Source organism: Odocoileus virginianus, chromosome 1 (assembly GCF_023699985.2).
Source record: "Odocoileus virginianus isolate 20LAN1187 ecotype Illinois chromosome 1, Ovbor_1.2, whole genome shotgun sequence".
Taxonomy (NCBI): Eukaryota; Metazoa; Chordata; class Mammalia; order Artiodactyla; family Cervidae; genus Odocoileus; species Odocoileus virginianus.
This window is the reverse complement of record NC_069674.1, coordinates 85776612-85800013: the sequence shown is the minus strand read 5'-3', so window position 1 is coordinate 85800013 and position 23402 is coordinate 85776612. Positions and strand designations below refer to the sequence as shown.

The window sequence follows — 23402 nt, the reverse complement described above, 5'->3', positions numbered from 1 at the left end:
TTTTATTTTTAAAGTAAACACTTGGCGAAAGTATAAGTGGGTCATCCTATGTTCACTCCCCATAAAATTTTCATTTTACTGCTCTGGGTACTCCAGAAACACCTCTCTGGCTATGTTCAAATACTTTAGTTCTACTCATTTTTATATGAATAGTGATTACCATAAAACATTACTCAGGAAAGCTGGTTAAGTTTCTCTTTTGGAGCATCATTTTACTTGAAGATAGTATGCTTTGCTATTACAGCTCATAGAATCTTTATGGACAAGGGGACGTATTTGAATGGTCAACCTGGGTAATCTTTGTAGCTCCTTTTTATTCTTTATTCCATAATGACTAAGCAACTCAATTTTTACCTCAGTACTTATAAGCAGTATTTAGAGACTGGTGATTGATTTTTATTGTTTCCCAATATTGTTTATCTTTACTGTATGACAAGAAACCGGGAGCTGACTTGGTCTCTTCCCTGTCTGTCGTGAACACATGACCAGTATGTTAGAAAAATAGGCTGTGTGTAGCATGAGCCTGAGTTTGAAGTCCTGAGAACCAGGATGTCTGAAGGCAGCAAATGGATGCACCAGGTGAAGCTTAAAAGAACAAATTCACCTGTTCTCTGCCTTTTTGCTCTAGTTAAGCTCTAAACAGATTGGATTATGTCCACTAGTACTTTATTCAATCTACTGATTCAAATGCTAATTTCTTCCTGAAATATCCTCATAGACACACCCAGAAATAATGTTTTACCAGTTATCTGGACATCCCTTTAGCCCAGGGGAGTTGACACATAAAATTAACCATCACAGCCAGGGAGAAAAATGTCTTTTCAATGACAACATTAATAATAATATTTCAATGATGATATAATAAAATAACTTTGCGACATGTTCATCATTATTCTTACTTTAAAAATAAAGAAATTAAGTATTAAGGAAAGTAAATAACTGCCCAAGGTGCCATAGCTAAGGTAAAGCTCTAGATAAGACTCTAGCTCTGTGTCAGGGAAACACCTGGTGCCCCACTACCTCCAGGAGAGGAGACGAGCTTCAGTGTTTCCCAAATTGTGGCAATATGTCTCTCTCCAGACACTGTTCAGAATCTCCAAAGGGGAGCAAATGACTATTCTACACACTATTTATTGCTCCTATTATTACACAGAGTTTTTTATTTAAAGAGGAGAATGTTGCTAACGATAAATTATACTCTGGTGTTGAAATAAGCCTATTAGAACTTTGAAAAGTCTTGAAAAGCAAAGGACACAGATATTCCAGAAGAAGCATGACCATGACCTGTTTTATTTATTTTTAAATAAATCTTTTCTTTTGCTAAGATCTCCTAAAATTTAGAGGGTGGTGGGAGGGGGGATCGGGATGGGGAATACATGTAAATCCATGGCTGATGCATGTCAATGTATGGCAAAAACCACTACAATATTGTAAAGTAATTAGCCTCCAACTAATAAAAATTAATGGAAGAAAAAAAAAGATGAAGAAAAAAATTATTTCCATTTTTATAAAAGCTCTCTGGTGTCTTTGTGAAAATAGCTGCAAGGACATGTCACTGAGTAGGTTCGGTAGAAACTAGAAGCATTCACCTTTACTGTGAAAAGCTCCTGCAGCCTGCTTCCTGTGCTCGGGGAAGGGTGCAGCTCTCACTGGTGGCTGTCCATGAACCTCTGAGGCCTGCACCTGCAGATTCCAGCCACAGGCACAGCCAGGCACTGTGAGTGGAAAGGAAGAGCTCTGCTGTTTTCCAGAAATGTTTAGAACAGAGAAGCGGACTTCAATGAGATAAACAAAACTCATAAACCACTGAGATTAGATAAATTGCTGGAGTTGTTTAGAAGGCCAGGCAGGAACAAACATTCTCTTCCTAAATGTAGTTTCCCGCACTTGGGACAAGCATAGTATCTAATTACGCAGGATGATTTGTTTATCTTTCTAGACTGTTGACATGAAGTCTGAATACAGGCCCAGGAATAGGTGTACTTTCTGCAGTTATTTTGTTTGCAGAAATCACTGACTTGTCTCGTGTTACTTTTTGTGATTGCCAGAGCTAACAGTATCGAAGTTTAGTGTGCTCACATCATCTGTAATAGTGGAATCTTAGTAAATCACTCTGGATTTGAAGTTTAGGTCATGGCATAATAATCCACAATAAACAGAGTTCCTGCTTCATTTATGGTTTTGTCTACAGCCTTGTATCCGTGATACTTCAGTTTCTTATCGATATAGATTTTTCATTCTAATAACTTGTAAATTTTTTTGCCGCAGAATGAGTAAACTCTTTGGAGTACTCATTCATTTATTTGTTTATTCTTTGCCTCCACAAATTTTTATATCTAATCTCTCTCAGACATTTTGATGGATAACAGGGACTCAGAGGTGAAAAAGAAAGAGTCCTGCTCTTATAGAGCTCATGTTTTAATTTAGGGGTAGAGTGTGGGGAATAAAATGATTGAAGAAAATACCAGGTAGGAATGTTGCTCAGGAGAAATTAAAGTGAAGAAGTCAAGTTGTACCTGAAAGCCTGCTTTCAATCAAGGATGGCTTCTCCAAGGAGGTGGCATTTAAATTGATATCTGAATAAGAAAAAGGCTGATGTGCAAAGATCTGATGAAGGAGCATTCTAGGCAGATGTAACAGAGAATGTAAAGGTACGGTTATATTGTGGACATGGTGAGATACACACCATGTCACCTTGATTTCTTGCCTTGATTTGCTTTCACTTTAAGGTTCAAATGTTCCTTTTGTACTGTGTCCCATCCCTCTCCCTTTAAATTTGTGTATTCTTAGTAAAAACTATATTATTAGAGGACTATAAAAATACTGCTTAGCTGATTGATTCTGTAGTGTTTTCAAGAAAATATTCCACATTTAGAATAATTTTACAAAATAATTTAAAAGTGACTACATAAGAAACAAGTAAATTTCAAAACAATTTCCCCCAAATCTTGATCTTCAAACTTGCAGTAAAATTGGTAAATGTGATGTCTCTTAAAAACACAAAGAAACACACACACAAAAAAAAATACAGTGCTTTTTCTGTCTGGAAAGATACAGGAACTTTTCCCCAAGTGAGATAACTTGGAAGCTCAGAGACAGATTCACACATTCATAACATGAAACTTCCAGGGCATAATTTCCTAAATTATTTCTTTCACTGCCCTCCTGGTAGCTCAGTGTCACGGATGAGTGAGTTTACCTCACAAGTAAGCAGTTAGCTCCCCAAGAACAGACTCTTAACCTTAGCTCGCCACGTGATTAGACTCAAAGTGAATGCAAAAGATTAATGAGGGCCCTGAGTGAAAACAGTCTCTTGTAAGGACGGCACTAAATCTTAAAAGTCTGGTTGTTATTGTTTGTGAAGGCTGAGCCCTGGACCGACCCCAGAAGGGATCCTTGTGGTGGAGACTCCTGGTTTGGGTATATCTTTAATGCCTTAACCCTGTTTTCCTGTGGCTAGCATAATGTAATTTTCTTCTTTGTAATCTATTTTTAGGATTCTATATTCTTGTGTTTTCTCACTGTGTCTAAATGTAGATCTTATCATTCTACTCTTACTCCACTTATTTCCCCAAATGATAGAAAGAGGACACATTCTCACATCTGGAAATGCATGCTTTAGTTCTGGTTGATTCTCCTTCCAAGTACACTAAAGACGTTTTCTTCCCTAGTGTATGTCTTCTAATGGACAATAAGTGGTAAGGAAAGAGTCTGCAAACTCTTCCCATTCTCCTTAGTTTCCCCCTATCTTGTTGCTTTTTTCAATCCTATGATATTTTAGTAAAGAAAATGTGGAGAGTAATTGTTGGGGAGAAAGGATCATAAGGAGAAGACATTGGCAATCAACAATCAACCAGGTAATCACAACAGGAGATTTAATATTGGCAGGTAAGAGAGCCTGGTTGGAGAATGCATATGCAAAGTGTAAATAGACTATAAACCAATATTCATACACATGAGGAAAATCTGAAGCTACTCCATTTCACGCAGTTTCCATCCATTGACTACTAGTGGTGGTCTCCAAAGAGCATTCTAATAGGCAAGAGTGAGGCACTGATTTTGCAAAACAAAATCTTCAAAGCGGAGGGAAACCAAGCCTGTGGGGAAGGAAAGCAGAAGTCTGGCAAGAGGTCATGGGAAAGGAAGGAATCACCGTGGGGTTTGGAAGAAGTAGCAGCAGGCCACAACCCAACCTGTCATTAGCACATACACACACACACAAATAACCCCAAACTGCCACTAACCTTGGAATGGACTGAGTTGAAGGTTGTTTTTCCCCCTCTCTAGACTCATTTCCTATTGGAGTTTATGTTAATAATTTCACTGCTTCTCTACAGTCCTGAGTTTGAGGAGGGAGAGGCTAGGTTTTAAAACTTCCAATCCAATGTTGCTGTATATGCCCCGAAGTGTAATTGGAAAGAAAGATCTCTACTGAGCTAAAAGCTACGATTACATCCGTTTTCTAACAAAGTTACTGTATAGCAGACTGCTCTTAGGTAATTGAGACACATTATATCTAACATTATAACAAGTTTAAAATAGTGAATTTTATTAATACTTGTTTTTTACAATCCAGTTACCCAGAACACTACAGTTTAGTCAGAAATGGTAACTTTTTATTTAAAAAAAAGTGTTGATTATTTTTATGAATGTTTAAAATTTAACACCTTTGTAGGGTTTTGCTGAGTGAAAATTTCAACAAATAGTTTTTTTCAATTTCTTTTTTAGGTATTTGTGTTGTGATTAGTTGCTCAGTCATGTTCAACTCTGTACAACCTCATGGACTATAGCCCGCCAGGCTCCTCTGTCCATGGGGATTCTCCAGGCAAGAATACTGGAGTGGGTTCCCATGCCTTCTTCCAGGGGGTCTTCCCAACCCAGGAATCGAACCACGTCTCCCAAATTGCAGGCAGATTCTTTACCCCTGAGCCACAGGGAAGCCCTTTTGGGTATTTTCTGTGTTCATTTGAAATATTTTATTCTATGTATTTCTTTCTATATGTTTATATAGTTCTCTGTATATTCTATATATTTTTATGTACTCATATATATATATATAAATATCTATGTATGTATTTATATTTAGAGTTTTAGAAAATCAATAATCCTAATTTATTTCATTTCTGACAGTACTGAGAGAGTTTACTTTCTAGGTCTAGATGTCCCATTAGGAGAGGGCTTTATTCATGAAATGTTACCAGATGCTTAAAGCAGCTGCTTAACAGAACAGACTTCATCGACCACTGTCTTCCTTCTCATGTTACTGGGACACTGTGCTGGGATACTTTCCTTCAAGGTAGTAATTAAATTTCACATGTGAAATTTTTTTTTTTTATATTTTGGAGAAGTAGAGCCATCCTCCATTTTGTCTTTGATTTCTCAAGTTATATTTTATAAGGCAAACAAGTAATAATATTTTTCTTTAAATATTTTCTTTTTTCTCATTTATAGATGTATTTATTTTTATTAAAGTTTTCATTTTATTTATTTTATTTACAATATTAGTTTAAGGTGTACAGCATAGTGGTTCAGTATTTTTATAGACTATACTCCCTTAATCAGAGAAGGCAATGGCACCCCACTCCAGTACTCTTGCCTGGAAAATCCCATGGATGGAGGAGCCTGGTAGGCTGCAGTCCATGGGGTCGCTAAGAGTTGGACCTGACTGAGCGACTTCACTTTCACTTTTCACTTTCATGCATTGGAGAAGGAAATGGCAACCCACTCCAGTGTTCTTGCCTGGAGAATCCCAGGGACGGGGGAGCCTGGTGGGCTGCCGTCTACGGGGTCGCACAGAGTCGGACACAACTGAAGTGACTTAGCAGCAGCATAGTCCCTTAAAAGTTATTAAAAAATAATGGCTATAATTTCCTGTGCTGTACAATATATCCTTATACTTATATATTTTATACATAATAGTTTATATCTCTTAATCTTATCTTGCTCCTCCCTCTCCCCCTCCCCACTAATAACTTGTTTGTTTTCTATATCTGTGAGTCTGTTTATGTTTTCCTCAATAGTTGGAAAACAAAATAAGTAGGGAAAATGTCAAGTTTGCTATAAATTCTAGAAGTTTTGGTTTTTTATGCTTATTGATAAATAGTGTTTATATGGTGGTTTAATTTTTCAGAATTCTTTTTCTTATTCCTTTATAATGACAACATCCCTCAGAAGAGGAAGACATTTAGCATTATTTCTGTTTTGCCTTTACAGATGTTATATGATTTGTATGACTTTTATAGAAAGATCATCAAAAAATTAAATTTCTAATTTCCCTCCCATTAGCCATTAATAGTTGAATGAAACAATAGCAATGATAGTAAACTATGATGTGACTTTCCAATTAAGACTGTTTTATTCTTCATTCAGATTGCTCATATGTTTTGTGACAAAGTTATTTGTCGTTTACTTAGAAAGGCTTATGAAAATATTATTATTAATTTTAATTTCTAAGGATAGCAAACCCACTCTTTTCTTGTCATATATAGCTTTCAGAAAGTTGAACCTTTTTGCTTTAAATACAATTAATTGAGCAGGAATTTGTAGGCAGCCTGCAGGATTGTGTCCAGATAGATTTAAAAATTTTAGAAACAGGCAAAATAAAAATTATTATTTTAAAAATTATTTTTGCAGAAAATTTTGCTCAAGCACATACAGAATTGGTTGTAAAATGATAATTTGCATCTGAGACATATCACAAGAACTCTATTTTGAAATCGGATAGGAGCTAAGATTACCCAGCAAGTACTCATCTCATCACAAAAGAGAAAAATGCTGAGTTGAAGGTGGCAGTCCCATTTACAGCTGAGTGGGCAGGTGACACGTGTTAGAGCTTTCTGATTTCCCTCTGCTAAAGCTTTATCAACTAAATTGGATTTTAAGTTTTGAAAATATCAAAGTAGATAACCTCTTTGGCCTATTTTAACATCTAAGTAAGTCCTACACATGGCTCAAGAAGAGGCTCTTCCTTTTCCAGTTAATATTAAAATATCAGTGCTTTGGCAGGAAGAATAAAGTGCTATGTGGGTTGTCATTCTGAAGAGTTAACATTTGAATACTCATTATGCATTGTATTTATAGAAAACAAGGAGAGGAAGTTTCTTTCTGGCAAGCTCCATCCAAGGTTTGGGCTCTTTCAAGAATCCAACTGCAAGTATCTTTAACACCATCCTTGTGATCTATGTGTATAGGTTGAATCATCATATGTCTTGTGATGGTCCTTTTTATACATTAGGAATCATATCCATTGAAATGAAATGATGTTAACTTGCCTTCTACAAGCCTGTAGATGTTTTTCAGTTTTGGGAAGAGATAGCAGAAGAGACTCTTCCTTACTTCGGACATGACTGCACAGTTGCCGCCTCTCAGTGGGAAGCAGACCCTGTATTGCTGCATGGTGATATGTGGATACAGAGGCTTCCCAGGTGGCTCAGGGGGTAAAGAATCCACCTGCAGTGCACGAGACATGGGTTCAACCCCTGGGCTCAGAAGATCCCCTTGAGGAGGGCATGGCAACCCACTACAGTGTTTTTGCCTGCAGAATCCTATGAACAGAAGAGCACGGTCCATAGGGTCGCAAAGAGTAGGACACAGCTGAAGCAGAGAAGGTGGGAGGAGAAGGGGATGACAGAGGATGAGATGGTTGAATGGCATCACCAACTCAATGGACATGAGTTTGAATAAATTTTGGGAGTTGGTGATGGACAGGGAGGCCTGGCATGCTGCAGTCCATGGGATCACAAAGAGTCGGACATGACTGAGCAACTGAACTGAACTGAACTGAAGCAACTTAGCATGCACACATGTGGATATACAACTGCCAACATGCAGACTCAGTTTTTGCATTTTATTTTTGGTATTAAATCGTGAAATATTTTCCCTGAATAAGTCAGGCATAATTAAGAACCTTATGTGACTATATCAGGTAGGGTGAGTCCAGGGAATTGATTGGCATATACATCAAGAGTTTTAGAAAAGAATTGTCAGTGGTTTATATTTATTATCTTTTGTTCACGGGAACATCTGAAGGCAGCTGGTGTGACAAAGGCATTTGTCATTCTTTCTAAGTGCCAGTTTGCCAAGTGGGTTACCATATCAGGGGCAGCATTTACACAAATTCTAATACAGTTTTTATAATCTTAGTGAGAAGCATAGAATCTGAATATTTTACTAAAGCACAATGACAGTGGTACTTAATATCAAGCAACAGCTTTTATCCAAGGATATCTATATAATTTACAATTGAATTGGCCCAAATTATTTATAAACATTAAGGGTATTGGGTTACCGTATTTAGACCATAATTTATTTGACATCTGAACACCCTGAAAGGAAATGTGAATTTTTCATTCTGTATCTTCAAAGAGTATAAAATGCCTACCTCAGGCCTATAATAGCCAAACAGTTTAGTCACACTCATATACACAATCTTGGAATTACTTTTATTTACCACTCTCATCTTTATTTCAAGTCTAGTTGTATACTTTATGAATCCGCAAATGATTGCCTTTATTGAAAGGCTTGTGTTACTCAAGATGACTTGTAAAGTTTACTCAATCTTCCCTAGCAAGGGAAACAGGAAATTCCAGAGAACACTAGACTCAGCAAACCTATAAAATCTGAGAAAGCAGACCATTATTTCTGGAGACATTTCACATAACACTTTGGGAAGCAATGACTAATTAGTTTTTGGTCTTAACAATAGCACTTTCAGGGACTTTTCCCCCCTTTTATAGCTTTCATATTAGAAAAAGAAGGAAAGTAGCTCTGGATGATGAAATATTGGCAACGTCTGCACTTGCTTCTCTGTAGGAGCCCAGCTCTTTGATCCTTAGTACAATTACCTTCGTTGCCTGGCTGGAATTAGCTGGCTGGAGAGTAACAACCAATTGTTGCAGGCACCACGATATCCTAATATGCTTTTCCTTTAGTCACTGATTATTTCAAATTGAAGGCTCTGTTCTATTTGTAAATTTCTGTTGTAGTGGGTCAAACCTTTAAGGCAATATAGGTCGTTTTCTTGCCTAGAGTCTCATCTTTTCCAAGACACCTTGGAAAAGGTACCTGCCCACAACTACCAGTGAGTACTCAGTCAGCAGGGGTAGGATTTATTTTGAGTTCTCTCAATGTAAATATTTGCATGCTAAATCTACCTTCTTCCTGCCCTTCTTATCTACTTAATAATTGACTCATTCATCCCTTCATTTTAGAATTTCACTTGCCTATATCTACCTTAACTGGGACAGTCTTCCCATTCCACAACCAATCTGTCTTGGAATCCTGGTAGTGCCACTTCTGCTGTAATCCTGACCCTGATCCTGGTCGCTATCCTGTCTCTCACATTACTGCATCACTCTAAGTGATCTCTTTGCTTCTACTCTAAATTCCTCAGCCTCCCACTTTGTCCTTGTTTTATTCTAAATCTGGCATCCTAAGTGATACCATGTCTGTCCTCTTCTCAGAACCCTCTAGTAGCTTCTCACTTCTCTCAGAGTAAAAAGCAGAAGTGTACCCCAGAGTGTGTAAGAGTCTATACTTCCCCTCATCCTGATTCGTCTCCTGCCAGTCTTTCTTACCACACTGGTTTCCTTGCCTTATGGTCAACTTGCCGAGCACACCCCAGTTTGGTGCCTTTGTACACGCTGTTCCTACTGGCCAGATAGATAGACTTCATGTTGCAGATATCTGTGTGGCTCAATGCATGAATCTTAGGGCTGTGTTCAGTTGTCACCTTCTTAGACTTTTCCTGACGACCCCGCATAAAATAGCAGTGCTACCCCTGCACAGCCTTTCTCACCCCACACTCCCTTTCCCCAGACCCTGGTTTCTCCCAGCTACTGTGCGTATCACCAAGCATCAGGGTGTGTGTTTATTTGGTTGTTTATAGTCTGTCACCCTTGAGTAGAAAATAAACTTCATAGAGGCAGTGACTTTGTTTTGGAACTGCTGTATCACCTATGCCTAGGAAGATGTCTGCCATCAAAAATGAATAATAAATTAATAAGAATTAATCTGTCCGCTTTCTTCTCATGATCTTTCCTTATCTTACACCTCCCACCACCACCTTCCTTAGTTCAGCCAAGTGCTCATGTCTCAAGAATGTGGTATTTGGTTTCTCTTTGGTTACAAATGTGCTACCTATCCTTCCACATCTGTAGAAAGATACTCTTCATTGGATACTGGTACTTCTTTCCATGTTCTCAGTTGCACATGGCCAGTGGAAGTTTGAGTGTGTGTGTGTGTTTTAAACCTGACTTTATACTTATGTTTGTAATAAAAACAAAGATGAATATAGATTATATGTCTTTGATATAACTTCCCCATGCTGTTGCAGATAATTCAAGAATGAATGTAAGACGTGTAGTTTAAACTTGGAGAGGCAAAAATTCAAAAATCAGGTTGGATGCATGAGACAAGTGCTCAGGCCTGGTGCACTGGGAAAACCCAGAGGGATCGGGTGGAGAGGGAGGTGGGAGGGGGGATCGGGATGGGGAATACATGTATATCCATGGCTGATTCATGTCAATGTATGACAAAAACCACTACAATATTGTAAAGTAATTAGCCTCCAACTAATAAAAAAAAAAAAACTCACCAAAAAAAAAAATTCAAAAAATTTTTAAACCAAATCATGGAATTTCTTGCTGTTTAGATACATTTCCAATCGAGTCTAACAGCTGACATCAAATATAGACTTTTCAATACAGTAGATTCTTCTCTAAATTATTTTTTTCAGTATTTAAGTAAAATATTTGAAGAACTCATTGAAGTTGTATTCATGTAAAATTTCCTAAGAGATTACAATATAAAATAATATTGATAATTTATGACTGCTTCTGGGGTGTTAGGAATTCTTATAGGCATTTCACACATTAGTTCATTTAAATTTTAAAAGTTATAACAGTTCTATAATGTAAAGAATATCATCTTTGTTTCACATTAGGAAACTGAGGCTTCTGAGCAGTCAGTTTGTCAAAGTCCAAGAGGCAGAAATGCAAAAACTGGAAGTTGCCTGAGTCTGAATTTAAAGCTTATTCTCCTAATTTCATGTTTTTCAAACTTGAGTACAACAAACAGTAATAAAAAGAATTTTAAATTATGTTTATTTGCATACGTACATCTAACTGAGGGAGCTTCCCTGGTGGCTTAAAGAACTGCCTGCAATGCAGGAGACCAGGGTTCAATCCCTGGGTCAGGAAGATCCTCTGGAGAAGGAAATGGCAAACCACTCCAGTATTCTTGCCTGGAGAGTTCTGTAGACAGAGAAGGCTGGTTGGCTACAGTCCATGGGGTCGCAAAGAGTCAGACACGACTGAGTGACTAACACTACTGCTATTACTACTACTTCATATAACTGAAGTTTAGGTTTCATTAATATAATACCTTCACCATATGTGATGGAGATTTTCTATTCTAGCCTTGCCTGACCTTGCCTCACGAAGCCATGCCATGTCTTGCCTCTCTTAATCTTTCCTCTCCTCTTCCCATCCCTTGCCTCTCCCCCCTCTTCCTTTCCTCCCATACCTTCTCATCATATCCCACCCCATTTCTTCTTCTCCCATATCCAACTGTATTGGCATTATGATGCACACACTAGAAACTCCTTCTGTAACATTGTGGATTCAAAATGCAACAATGAAACCTTAAGGAACCTCTAAGAGGATGGATCGCACACCCTAGTAAAGTAATGCTCAAAATTCTCCAAGCCAGGCTTCAGCAATACGTGAACCATGAACTTCCAGATGTTCAAGCTGGTTTTAGAAAAGGCAGAGGAACAAGAGATCAAACTGCCAACATCTGCTGGATCATCGAAAAGGCAAGAGAGTTCCAGAAAAACATCTATTTCTGCTTTATTGACTACACGAAAGCCTTCGACTGTGTGGATCACAATGAACTGTGGAAAATTCTAAAAAGGATGGGAATACCAGACCACCTGACCTGCCTCTTGAGAAACCTGTATGCAGGTCAAGAAGCAACAGTTAGAACTGGCATGGAACAACAGACTAGTTCCAAATCGGGAAAGGAGAACATCAAGTCTGTATATTGTCACCCTGCTTGATTAACTTATATGCAGAGTACATCATGAGAAACACTGGGCTGGAAGAAGCATAAGCTGGAATCATGATTGCCGGGAGAAATATCAATAACCTCAGATATGCAGATGACACCACCCTTATGGCAGAAAGTGAAGAGGAACTAAAAAAGCCTCTTGATGAAAGTGAAAGAGGAGAGTGAAAAAGTTGGCTTAAAGCTTAACATTCAGAAAACTAAGATCATGGCATCTGGTCCCATCACTTCATGGGAAATAGATTGGGAGACAGTGGAAACAGTGTCAGACTTTATTTTTTGGGGCTCCAAAATCACTGCAGATGGTGACTGCAGCCGTGAAATTAAAAGACACTTACTCCTTGGCAGGAAACTAATGACCAACCTAGACAGCATATTAAAAAGCAGAGACACTACTTTGCCAACAGAGGTTCATCTAGTCAAGGCTATGGTTTTTCCAGTGGTCATGTATGGATGTGAGAGTTGGACTATAAAGAAAGCTGAGCACCGAAAAATGGATGCTTCTGAACTATGGTTTTGGAGAAGACTCTTGAGAGTCCCTTGGACTGCAAGGAGATCCAACCAGTCCATCCTAAAGGAGATCAGTCCTGGGTGTTCATTGGAAGGACTGATGCTGAAGCTGAAACCCCAGTACTTTGACCACCTGATGTGAAGAGTTGACTCATTGAAAAAAGCCCTGATTCTGGGAAGGATTGGGGGCAGCAGGAGAAGGGGATGACAGAGGATGAGATGGCTGGATGGCATCACCAACTCGATGGACATGGGTTTAAGTAAACTCCGGGGGTTGGAGATGGACAGGGAGGCCTGGCGTGCTGCGATTCATGGGGTCGCGAAGAGTCGGACACGACTGAGCGCTGAACTGAAGAGGATGGAAGGAAGTTAATGGTTAGATATTAATGATCATATAAAATAATATATTAAATTTCAAAGGCCTTTGACTTTTTTACTTCTCTGATCATATAAAAGTGGGAGAGATTTGTTGGATTCCTCCTCTCGTATTTTTAAGGTTACAGTCTGATAAAGTCAGGAGAGTTGGGACAATGACTCCCTTAATATGGTCGTACCACGGCTGTGCAGTTTTGCCATTTATTGCTTCCTAGTCCATGACAGTCATTTTAATACCTAACCAAAAGTTATTATCTTCAATTTTTTGGGTAATTTTTATACCTGTTCCTTATACTTCCAATAACACTGTGAACTCCAAAACAAGAAAGAACCAAATGAGATACTAGTTGTGAATGGACTTTGAAAAAAAGGCTAAATGTATGTAATGAAGCCTTGCTGATGTATACTCATTGCTGCTAGCATTATTATTATTCTCTTACTCCTATGATGTCTTAAAAAGTAAACCTTAAATCACTTCTTGCTGTATTATGAATGAGGGAATTATATACTGATTTCAATACTGTATGATACATTTGATGATGAGTATGACTGTGAATTACATATAAATTTCTCCATATTTCAACATTAATTTCTTTATCTATTGCAAGAAAATCATTCAGTTTATTCAGTAAGGATTTACTGAGAAATTGGTATGTATAGAAATAACCCTGTGCTGGGTACCATCTCCATTGCCTACATCGTAAAATCAGAATTCCTCAGTGTGTCTTTTTTACCTCTTCAATCTTATCTCCTGTGCATTTCTCGCCACTTTTCCCCTGGACAAGTGCTGTTTGAAGGGTTCTGAATAAAACATGCATCCAGGCTTTTGTGCTTTAGCCCAAATGTTTAGCCCTATCTGTCTGACAAATCTAATTATGTCTTTTAAAATCTGTATCTATCCATTGTTGCTTTCCTTCTCCAAAGGAAAGTCCAGCTTCATCCATCTATCCATCCAGCCACTTAACAAAGGCTTATTGATCACCTACTAGACTCTAGTCTAGACTAGGGCTTCTCGGTTAGATCAAACAGTAAAAAATCTGCCTGCAATGCAGGAGACCTGGGTTCAATCTCTGGATCGGGAAGACTTCCTGGAGAAGGACAAGGCAATCCACTCCAGTACTCTTGCCTGGAGAATCCTGTGGAGTGAGGAGGCTGGGGGCCATAGTCCGTAGTTTCTCAAAGAGTCGACACAACTGAATAACACTTTCAACACTTTCACTAGACTTCAACTCTAAGCTAGGCAGCGGTGTTACAGCAGGGATTGCGGCAGATTCTCTACCCTTGGGAACCTCCCTTTTCCCTGTGTTCTCACTGCCAGCTCCCTTTTTCATTCCTCTGTTGAGGACGTTGTTTTGTAACCATTATACTTATCTGTTTGTTCTGATAGATAATGAAATCTCATAAGGACATAAACTTATTTTGAGGGAGGGACTTCCAGTGCCTATTAAGGGGTCTCGCTCATGGTCGACAACCAATAAATCCTAAATTAATGAATGGAAAAACAGTTGTGGAAATTGGCATAAATTTCTTATCAAAAACTTGATGATGCATGCTATTCCCAACCTCTCAGATTTGAGGCTTTTGTTGAAGAATTCTGCTATACTTCTGTTTGCATCTTCACCTGGAATTGAGAATAATGCTACTTTCCACATACTGAACTGTGTATTATGTTGGAAATGTGAATGTCCATTGTTTGCGCTTAAACCATCTAGAAGGAAGTGTTCAGCACAGGAAGATCAACATCTGTGGTTATATGGACTATGTCAAGATTGAAATAAATAACACTTGTGCTTTACTAATAGTACTACTACTAATAAATAAATACTTATTTTGATGGCTGTTACCTATTTTCTTTGAATATATTAAAGTAGTATGTGAGAAAAAGTACATTTAAAAAAATCTAGTACTGATAAAGTCCATATTATAATTCACTTACAATATAATTGAAATATTTTAAGAGGCTTCTACTCCAAATAAAATTGTACAAAGATTATTTTTGGGTCACCTATCTCAAATGTTCAGGTAGTAATTTTAATGATAAAAGTCTGCAGTTGTTGAAAGTTTGTGTAAATCTATCAGAAACTCTTGTGAATAACAGTACAGCAAATTGGAAAATATTCCTCAATTCTATTCATTTTTCATTAAAAAATTCAAATGTAGCTGTTTTGTTTTTATACTAATTTCAAGATAGACTGATCTTTAGAAATCCATCTGTCTTAATTCTAAATTGTGGAATTATCATGAGGGATTGTTTGATGTTTCACATATGCAATAAATATTTCATTTAACTTCTTTGCAAAGAAAAGGGTATAAAACATTTAACATCTGTTACAAATGGTTGTACCTTGTAAATTGTAAATTCAATACATTATGTTTTCATAAAAATTTGCATTGCTAAATGAGGCTTTATTTTTATATACAATTTATAGTTCCAGCTCATCCATGTGTTGGCAGTAGCCAGATAATGAAATGTAGGCGGTGGTTTTGCATTGTTTATTCACTGAGGGAAGAAGTAGATGGATAAGGAATCGATTTGATGTGATGGAAGTAATAGGATTGAGGGTCCTGAAATCAAAACTCTGTGCTTATCGTTTACTGATGAATAAATCTAGCTATACTAATACCACTTACATACATACTATTAACTGATGATTCTCTTTAGGATGAGGCTAATGTGAGCAAGAGAGATTTCTAAGGCTCTCTTCCAAAAGGACTGAAAGTTTTATTTACTAGTTAAAACTCTAAATCTCTTTCTTAGCACTGACAATTCAGTCTCAGGTTTTTTGAGCTGATTTTAATTAAAGTGGATTTTAGGCTCAATTTCACTTCATCTGAAGCTAAAATGGTCTGTGGAAAGTAGTCTTTTATGTATGAGGGTGAAAGAATTTTAAAATAGTACGTGGGTATGTGTGTGTGTGGTATGTGTGCATGTTTATATATGTATAATATATTCAAGAACACTAAGATAAAGCCTGCCAAAAATATCATACAGCTTTTTTGTTTCTGTAATTTGTGTGAGCTCCAGCCAGAGGAACTCCAACCAACTGAAGTCAGACCCTCTGACTCACCAGTGTATACCTGTCCGACCGTGGGCAAATCACTTAAACCCTTGAGTTCCCATGTGCTCATCTGTAGTCTGTTTTGCTTTTTTTTTTTAATTCCTGCCATCATGATATATACTTCAGAAGCCATATAGAAAAAGGTTACAAATTTGACATGTTGTAGACTAAGAGAGAATGTATGTTACATATATGTTGGATGGGGTAAATATGTGAATATATACCATAAATCTATATATAATATGTCATGCCATGCTGAGCTAAGTAGCTTCAGGCGTGTCTGACCTTTTGCAACCCTGTGGACCATAACCCACCAGGCTCCTCTGTTCATGAGATTCTCCAGGCAAGAATACTGGAGTGGGTTGCCAGGGGTTGAACCTGAGTCTCTTTATGTGTTTCCTGCTTTGGCAGCAGGGATCTTAATTGCTCGTGCCACCTGGGGAGCCCTTAATATATAATGTTACGTATATGTTAGACACTGGGTAAATATATACCATAAATCTATAAGTAATATATAGTATTCCTACAGATCACTAGACAAACTCAATACAAATATGCACAAAGGATGTGCAAACAAAATATACCAAAAGAGATATACAAATGGCCATGCTTAAGAAGAAAACATCACTATGAGATAACTTTCTTCACCCTGAACATTGGTAAAGATTTTCAAAAGATTAGCATTACCCAGTGTTGGTAATGGTATGGGGAGACTGGACAGTCTGATATATTATTGAAAACATTTTTCACTTCAATTTGTCATTTAAATTTTTTAATGTAATACTTTGCAAGCAATTTGACTTTTTATATTCTACTTAATGACTTCCCTGGTGGCTCAGACGGTAAAGCGTCTGCCTACAATGTGGGAGACGCAGGTTCAATCCCTGGGTTGGGAAGATCTCCTGGAGAAGGAAATGGCAACCCACTCCAGTATTCTTGCCTGGAAAATCCCATGGACAGAGCCTGCTAGACTGCAGTCCATGGGGTCACAAAGAGTCGGACACGACTATGCGACTTCACTTCTATATTCTACTTATATATCTGCGTATCATATTTATACATTCATGCAATATCATGAGCATAGGCTTCTTGTTTACAATCAAAAGATGATTGGAGAAGGGTTGAATTATGACATTTATGTAAATTAGTATGGGATAGAGACATGTATCTAAACATGGAATGGTTCAAGACATTACAGAAGTGAATAGAAATTATATGCTGTGTCTAAGATATCTATCTGTCTATCATCTATCTAGCATGTGTGTGTATGCACTTAAGTACTTAGTAGAAATGCTTAGTAGAAAAGGGCATCTAGAAGAATACACAGCACACTTAGTAGTTGTTAATTGTAGAAGGGGGGTAATTTTTCTTTATATTCTCTAAACTTCTCAATTGTTTTAACATTATAGGGCTAAACTTTTAATACTATTTTAAAAATCAATAGAAGTTCTGAATTATCCCTGCCTATATTGTGGTGCTGTTACCCTCTAATGAATTTGTAAATGTAAAAATTATTTTTGAACCCTGCAGATACCAAATAGTAGGTAAAAACTGTATGCATGTCATGATATGACTTCATCTTTAGTGTCTGGGTTAAACATGCATCATGTAACTCTGAATTAACTTGTATAGCCCCTACTTGACAAGCACTTTATACTGCATAGCTTATTCATTTTATACCTCATAGCTCATTACTTATTGGTTTTGAATACTTCTCTTCTAGTAATCCCAGAGAATTAAAATTAGAAGATTGCCACATGTAGGTTTCAATCAGTCTATCTGTGGTTTTACTTCTCTGTCTCACTTTTTCTGTAACTCTGTGAACTCTCCATTCTGCTTCTTTTTCTCTTCTCTCGTTATCTTGAATTCTAAAAATAGTTTTATATAAATCTTTAAAGAAAATTGTAATTCTGACTTCCTAATAGTAATGTTGAACCTAATGTTAAACCTGTGTTTAAAATTGGTTAAAGCAAAGCAACAAATTAAACCCTGACTGGCTGTCAATCTTAACCATAGTCACTCACTTATGTAAAGACTCAAATCTTTGCCCATCTCGTTTCTACTTCATGGGGTTCCTAATAGCCTCTGCACTGAAGAAGCTAATATGCCCACTACCACTGTTACCTCATTAGTCCTCTAAGAAACCCCAGTCATTTCTTGCTCCAACAACCTTAGTGGTCTGGCCTTCATTATTACTGCCTTCTCACTGATGAGGTGACTCTTAGTAGTTTGAGAAATCAATTTTTGCAGGTTGAGATGATCATTTTTTAAGATTTTTTTTATGTGAGCCATTTTTAAAGTCTTCACTAAAGGTATGACAGTATTGCTTTTATTTTTATGCTTTATTTTTTTGGCCACAAGGCATGTGGCATCTTAGCTCCCTGACCAGGGATTGAACATGCAACCCCTTCATTGGAAAGCGAAGTCTTTTATTTTTTTTTGGGGGGGGGGAATTATTTATTTATTTAAATTGGAGGATAATTACTTTACAATATTGTGGTGGCTTTTGCCATATGTAAACATGAATGGCCATAGGTATACATGTGTCCCCCATCCTGAACCCTCCCCCACCTCCCCACCTCCCACCAAGGGTTGTCACAGAGTGCCAGCCATGGGTGGGAAGGTGAAGTCTTAACCACTGGGACTGCTGGGGAGGTTCCCTGAGACCATCATTTTTAAATACCAGATCAAAAATATTTGAGTGCATGCAACATGTAGTAAGGGAAGTATTATCTATAAAGCTTTAGTTTTTCTCTCTCTTTCTCTCCGATGCTGATGATTCTCAAAAGCCATGACAACTCTTGATACATTTGCCATAATAAACAGATGTGATAACAAATATAAAGCTAGAATCTACTTGATCCTTTTTCTTAATCATATGTATCTTTTATGAGTTCTGATACTCTTATATTTAAATACTGTCTTTTCTGAAAACTGCTTAACCTTTGGGCTTATTTATGGATGTTTTGGAAGCCAGTTCCATAGTAAGAGTTAATGATAAAGGTAGTGCCTTAGACGAAAGATCTGACTTCTAGTTCCAACTTTACCTCTTTTTGCTCTTGGAGACTTTGACAATACAGTGAACTTTTCTGGACCTTGTCCTTCATATGCATATAGTGATATCAAAGTTCATAAAAGCTGAAGGAATAACCCAGATCATGACTCAAAAGCCCTTTCTAGGTCTAACATTTGTGTATCTAAGACCACATCATTCTCTGACAACATCATAAGCTCTTTCATAACCAGTGCTATGTAGACATTGGCTAGTTTTCTTAAAATATTATATCAGATCCCTTCACACATATCATCTGTCACCTCTTATTTCAGTATTTTACTTGGACATTGGTCATTTTTCTTTCTCTCCATCTTGAATTTACTCATCTTTTGTGAGTTTTAAAAAAATAATTTAGCACTGTGTGGCAATGAAAAATGTTAAATTCTTAAATAAATATATTTAGAAGAGTTTAAAAATATACAAATGCATATACATATGCACATATACGATCTATTTTTTAACACAGATGTATGGCACTTGCTCAGAAATAATATGCTATGATTTATTTCAGCTTTTACTTTCACACGTGCCTAGTATAGGTTATCTTACATTCCAAAGGCAGTTTTCATTATTCACCTGTTTTGGGGTGAGGCCCTCAGGAAACTTGCATTTCAGAAATCTAAAACAATGAAGACAAACTATATAAGAGCCTCCCTCTTTTATCCATCTTCTATCCAAAGAGGCATTTAAAAGTTTGAAAGGACTGCAGAGTTATCCAGGAGAAGTTAATTTTCACACAAATTTTCAATTCCCAATGCAAGGACTCTTCAAAGTGAGAACAAATTAAAGATAATAGATGACTGATGACTGCGCTCATGTACATTGATATTATGTACAGGATTTCTGTCATATCAACATTTAGCATTTTCCACCTTTATATTAGTTGTGATCGGGTGAAAAGAACTATTTCTTTTTCTCTAGCATACTCATTTCTCTTACAGGATACATTGTTTCATTCAGATTAAGATTCACATTTATGCTTGGAAATAAGAAATGTGAAACAATAGAAAAGGCAAGATATGCCCCTATACACACACATACACACATATACACACCCCTTACCAATTGCTAGACTCACTTTCCTGCAAAGCTGAGACTTGTACTCAAGTAACCATGGTGCATGTTCCTCTCTGTCCTCCTCCCAACTTCCCTTAATATATTCCTGTATTCACCTTTATCTTCATTAGGAGAACCACAGTCAGTTGAATAACTTGGATTGTCACTGGATTTGTAAGAGCCTGAATTATCTGAAATATTATAATTCTTAGAATAATAGAACTGAAAACTATGCCTATAATAGGTTTTATCCATTTGAGTGGAAGCTTACACCATACTGCTACTTGGAAATATCTATTTATCATTTTTTATGCTGTAACACCATGGGAAATCTGTATTTTTCCTTCTCTCTGAGGTTTTCAGTGGTCGGATAAAGCCTGGTTAATTAGCAATTGGTTTGTCCATATCCCAAGAGGGCTCATTCAGCCCCAGCCCAAACACAAATGTACAGCTTCAAACCAGGGACAGTAACTTTGATGAGGGCTGATAAAATTCTCAAGGCGGCATATTTGAGGATTCAGTTACAATGCATGCCCCAGGCTCCGAAGCTGATGGCCGATTGACTCCTAATGTCTGAATTATTCTCCTGAAGCAATGTAACTCAGTAGGAGATCCTGATTTGCTGGAGTACCACAGATAATAGAATTCACAATAGTCCCTGACCTGATGCAAACTCACTTCCATAGAATTGAAGTAGGATCTCATTTATCACTGACTAGCCAGAGGTGATAAAGCCCTGTTGCGCTTAAGGTGGTTTGTTGACTTGAGGTTTTTTTTGAAGGAAACTCTCTCATTGCTTTTGATTATAATTTCCACAAGGATAAGATGTTATATTTTAGCATTAATTTTGTGTACTATTATATCAGGGGAAATTATTTAGTAATTTAATGTAACTGTATTTTCTCTAAAATTAAAATTAAAGAAGACCAATGGGTAAATAGTTTCATTTTTTTCATAAAGCCAGGTTGGAAACTTATAATATAGGGAGCACAAATATATACCTTACAGAAGGAAATAGAGTTAAATAAACAGGAAATAAGCACTAGCAATACCACTGAGGATGCTTTTTTGTTTTGTTTTGTTTTGTTTGGCTTTTCAGGTATTAATTATGGTCCATTCTAAAAAAATGTGTTATGCTTTAATAGTACTAATAATAATATTAGCCCTGAGTTAAATATTACCAAAACACTCAAGATGTGTGTGTGTATATATATATATATATATACACACACACATACACACACACATACATAGGCTTCCCAGGTGGTGCTAGTGGTTAAGAACCCACCTGCCGATTCAGAAGACTTATAAAAGACTTGGTTCGATCCCTGAGTCGGGAAGATTCCCCGGAGGAAGGCATGGTAACCTACTCCAATATTCTTGCCTGGAGAATCTCATGGACAGAGGAGCCTGGCAGGCTTTAGTCCATGGGATCACAAAGAGTCAGACATGACTGAAGCATGTATACATCCCCACACATATATGCAAATATATGTTTGTATGTATGTATATATCTATGTATCTAGCAGGAGAAGAAAAGCTTCATTCTGGCTACAGCAGTCACTAATGAAGGGATTTGCCATCAACATCAATAAAGAAATAGGTCTCTGAATAGACATTTCAGTATATATTTTCCACATACTAAGTTGCACATCTTGTAAATAAAAGGGGAAAACTAGATCACTATGTTTCTATCCTCCAAGCACTGTATATCCCATTCTTATTTTAGTACTTAAACTGCTATTTCCAAATATATTTATTTTTTAAGCATATGGGATGAGATGATGGTATCCTAGATACAACAGAGTCTAGTTATTTGACTTTGCCAGAACTTTTTTCCCTTGCATGTTAATAGTTCTTCATTCTATGCCATGCCCAAAGGAAGCACTAGTGAATAAATAAAATAGTGCCAACTGTGATTTTAAGATAAATGTTTGGTTCCAAAATTTAAGTTGTGAATGACACCACAATTCTACTGTCATTGTTCAGAAAGTGGGGTTTTGCTAACCGCTCCTGTTTCTCATTAGCATCAAGTACTTTTTATAATCTTTGTCATAATAACACTTTCATCCATTTAAATTTGTATGTACTAAAAATAGAACATATTATCTTTTTCCATCTCTTTCATTTAATGACTAAATTTCCCTAGAATATACAATGAATGTAAGATTCAGGATTGGAAATGTTAGTTAAAAGTGAGCTTCTCAAATTATTCAAGAGCCTAAATCCTTATATAATCTATGAAGGTTATGCCCCCATTGCCAATACAATGCCCGACTTTTCAGAATTTCACTTTATTCCACTTCGCTTTTACAAAAAAACTTACATCAGTTCCTGTTTTCACTAACCAAAGAAATTTGAAGAGGATTTTCACATTTATGAAAAAAGACAGAAAGTATCTAGCGTTTGTTTTGCAGTGAGCCTAAATAGTGCGGGAGCAGTGAGAGTGGCGCCCCCACGCGCTTTCCCTGGGAACTACACTCAGCGTCTCATCATTAATCCATTATAGCCTTGAACTGTGTCTGTAAGCATGGTCTCTGTTTTGTGTGTCAGATGTGTTTAAGGTGATTGCTTTTTCGTTTTACACCATTCAGTTCAGTTCAGTTCAGTCGCTCAGTCGCGTCCGACTCTTTGCGACCCCATGAATCGCAGCACGCCAGTCCTCCCTGTCCATCATCAGCTCCCGGAGTCTACTCAAACCCATGTCCATCGAGTAGGTGATGCCATCCAGCCATCTCATCCTCTGTTGTCCCCTTCTCCTCCTGCCCCCAGTCCCTCCCAGGGTCTTTTCCAATGAGTCAACTCTCCGCATGAGGTGGCCAAAGTACTGGAGTTTCAGCTTCAGCATCAGTCCTTCCAATGAACACCCAGGACTGATCTCCTTTAGCATGGACTGGTTGGATCTCCTTGCAGTCCTAGGGGCTCTCAAGAATCTTTTCCAACACCACAGTTCAAAAGCATCAATTCTTTGATGCTCAGCTTTCTTCGCAGTCCAACTCTCACCATACATGACCACTGGAAAAAACATAGCCTTGACTAGACAGACCTTTGTTGGCAAAGTAATGTCTCTGCTTTTTATTTTTATTTCTTTTTTTGTCTCTGCTTTTTAATATGCTATCTAGGTTGGTCATAACTTTCCTTCCAAACTTACTAAATATTTCATAGAAATGTTCCACTTTCAGGTAGTTGGAAAAAGCTATATTTGTATTATAGAAAATATGGAGGTTGCATTCATCATATCAACCATATAAGAATTAACAGCTGCAGAAAAATGAATTATG

General features: G+C 37.3%; 1 protein-coding gene across 12 annotated transcripts in view; it reads left to right on the top strand.

Moving 5' to 3' along the window:
• HDAC9 (histone deacetylase 9) overlaps positions 1 to 23402 on the top strand; it is a 972671-nt gene that overhangs the window by 352973 nt on the left and 596296 nt on the right. For 8 of the 12 annotated variants that reach the window (XR_011488684.1, XM_070470414.1, XM_070470475.1 and 5 more), the window contains exon 2: positions 7081 to 7149. The exons of the other annotated variants lie outside the window; for them this stretch is intronic. Coding sequence is in view for 7 of the 8 variants with exons in the window: in XM_070470414.1 (XP_070326515.1) it covers positions 7081 to 7149 (69 nt within the window). In the remaining variant the exon portion in view is untranslated. The remainder of the gene's footprint in view (positions 1 to 7080; positions 7150 to 23402) is intronic. 12 annotated transcript variants of the gene reach the window in all.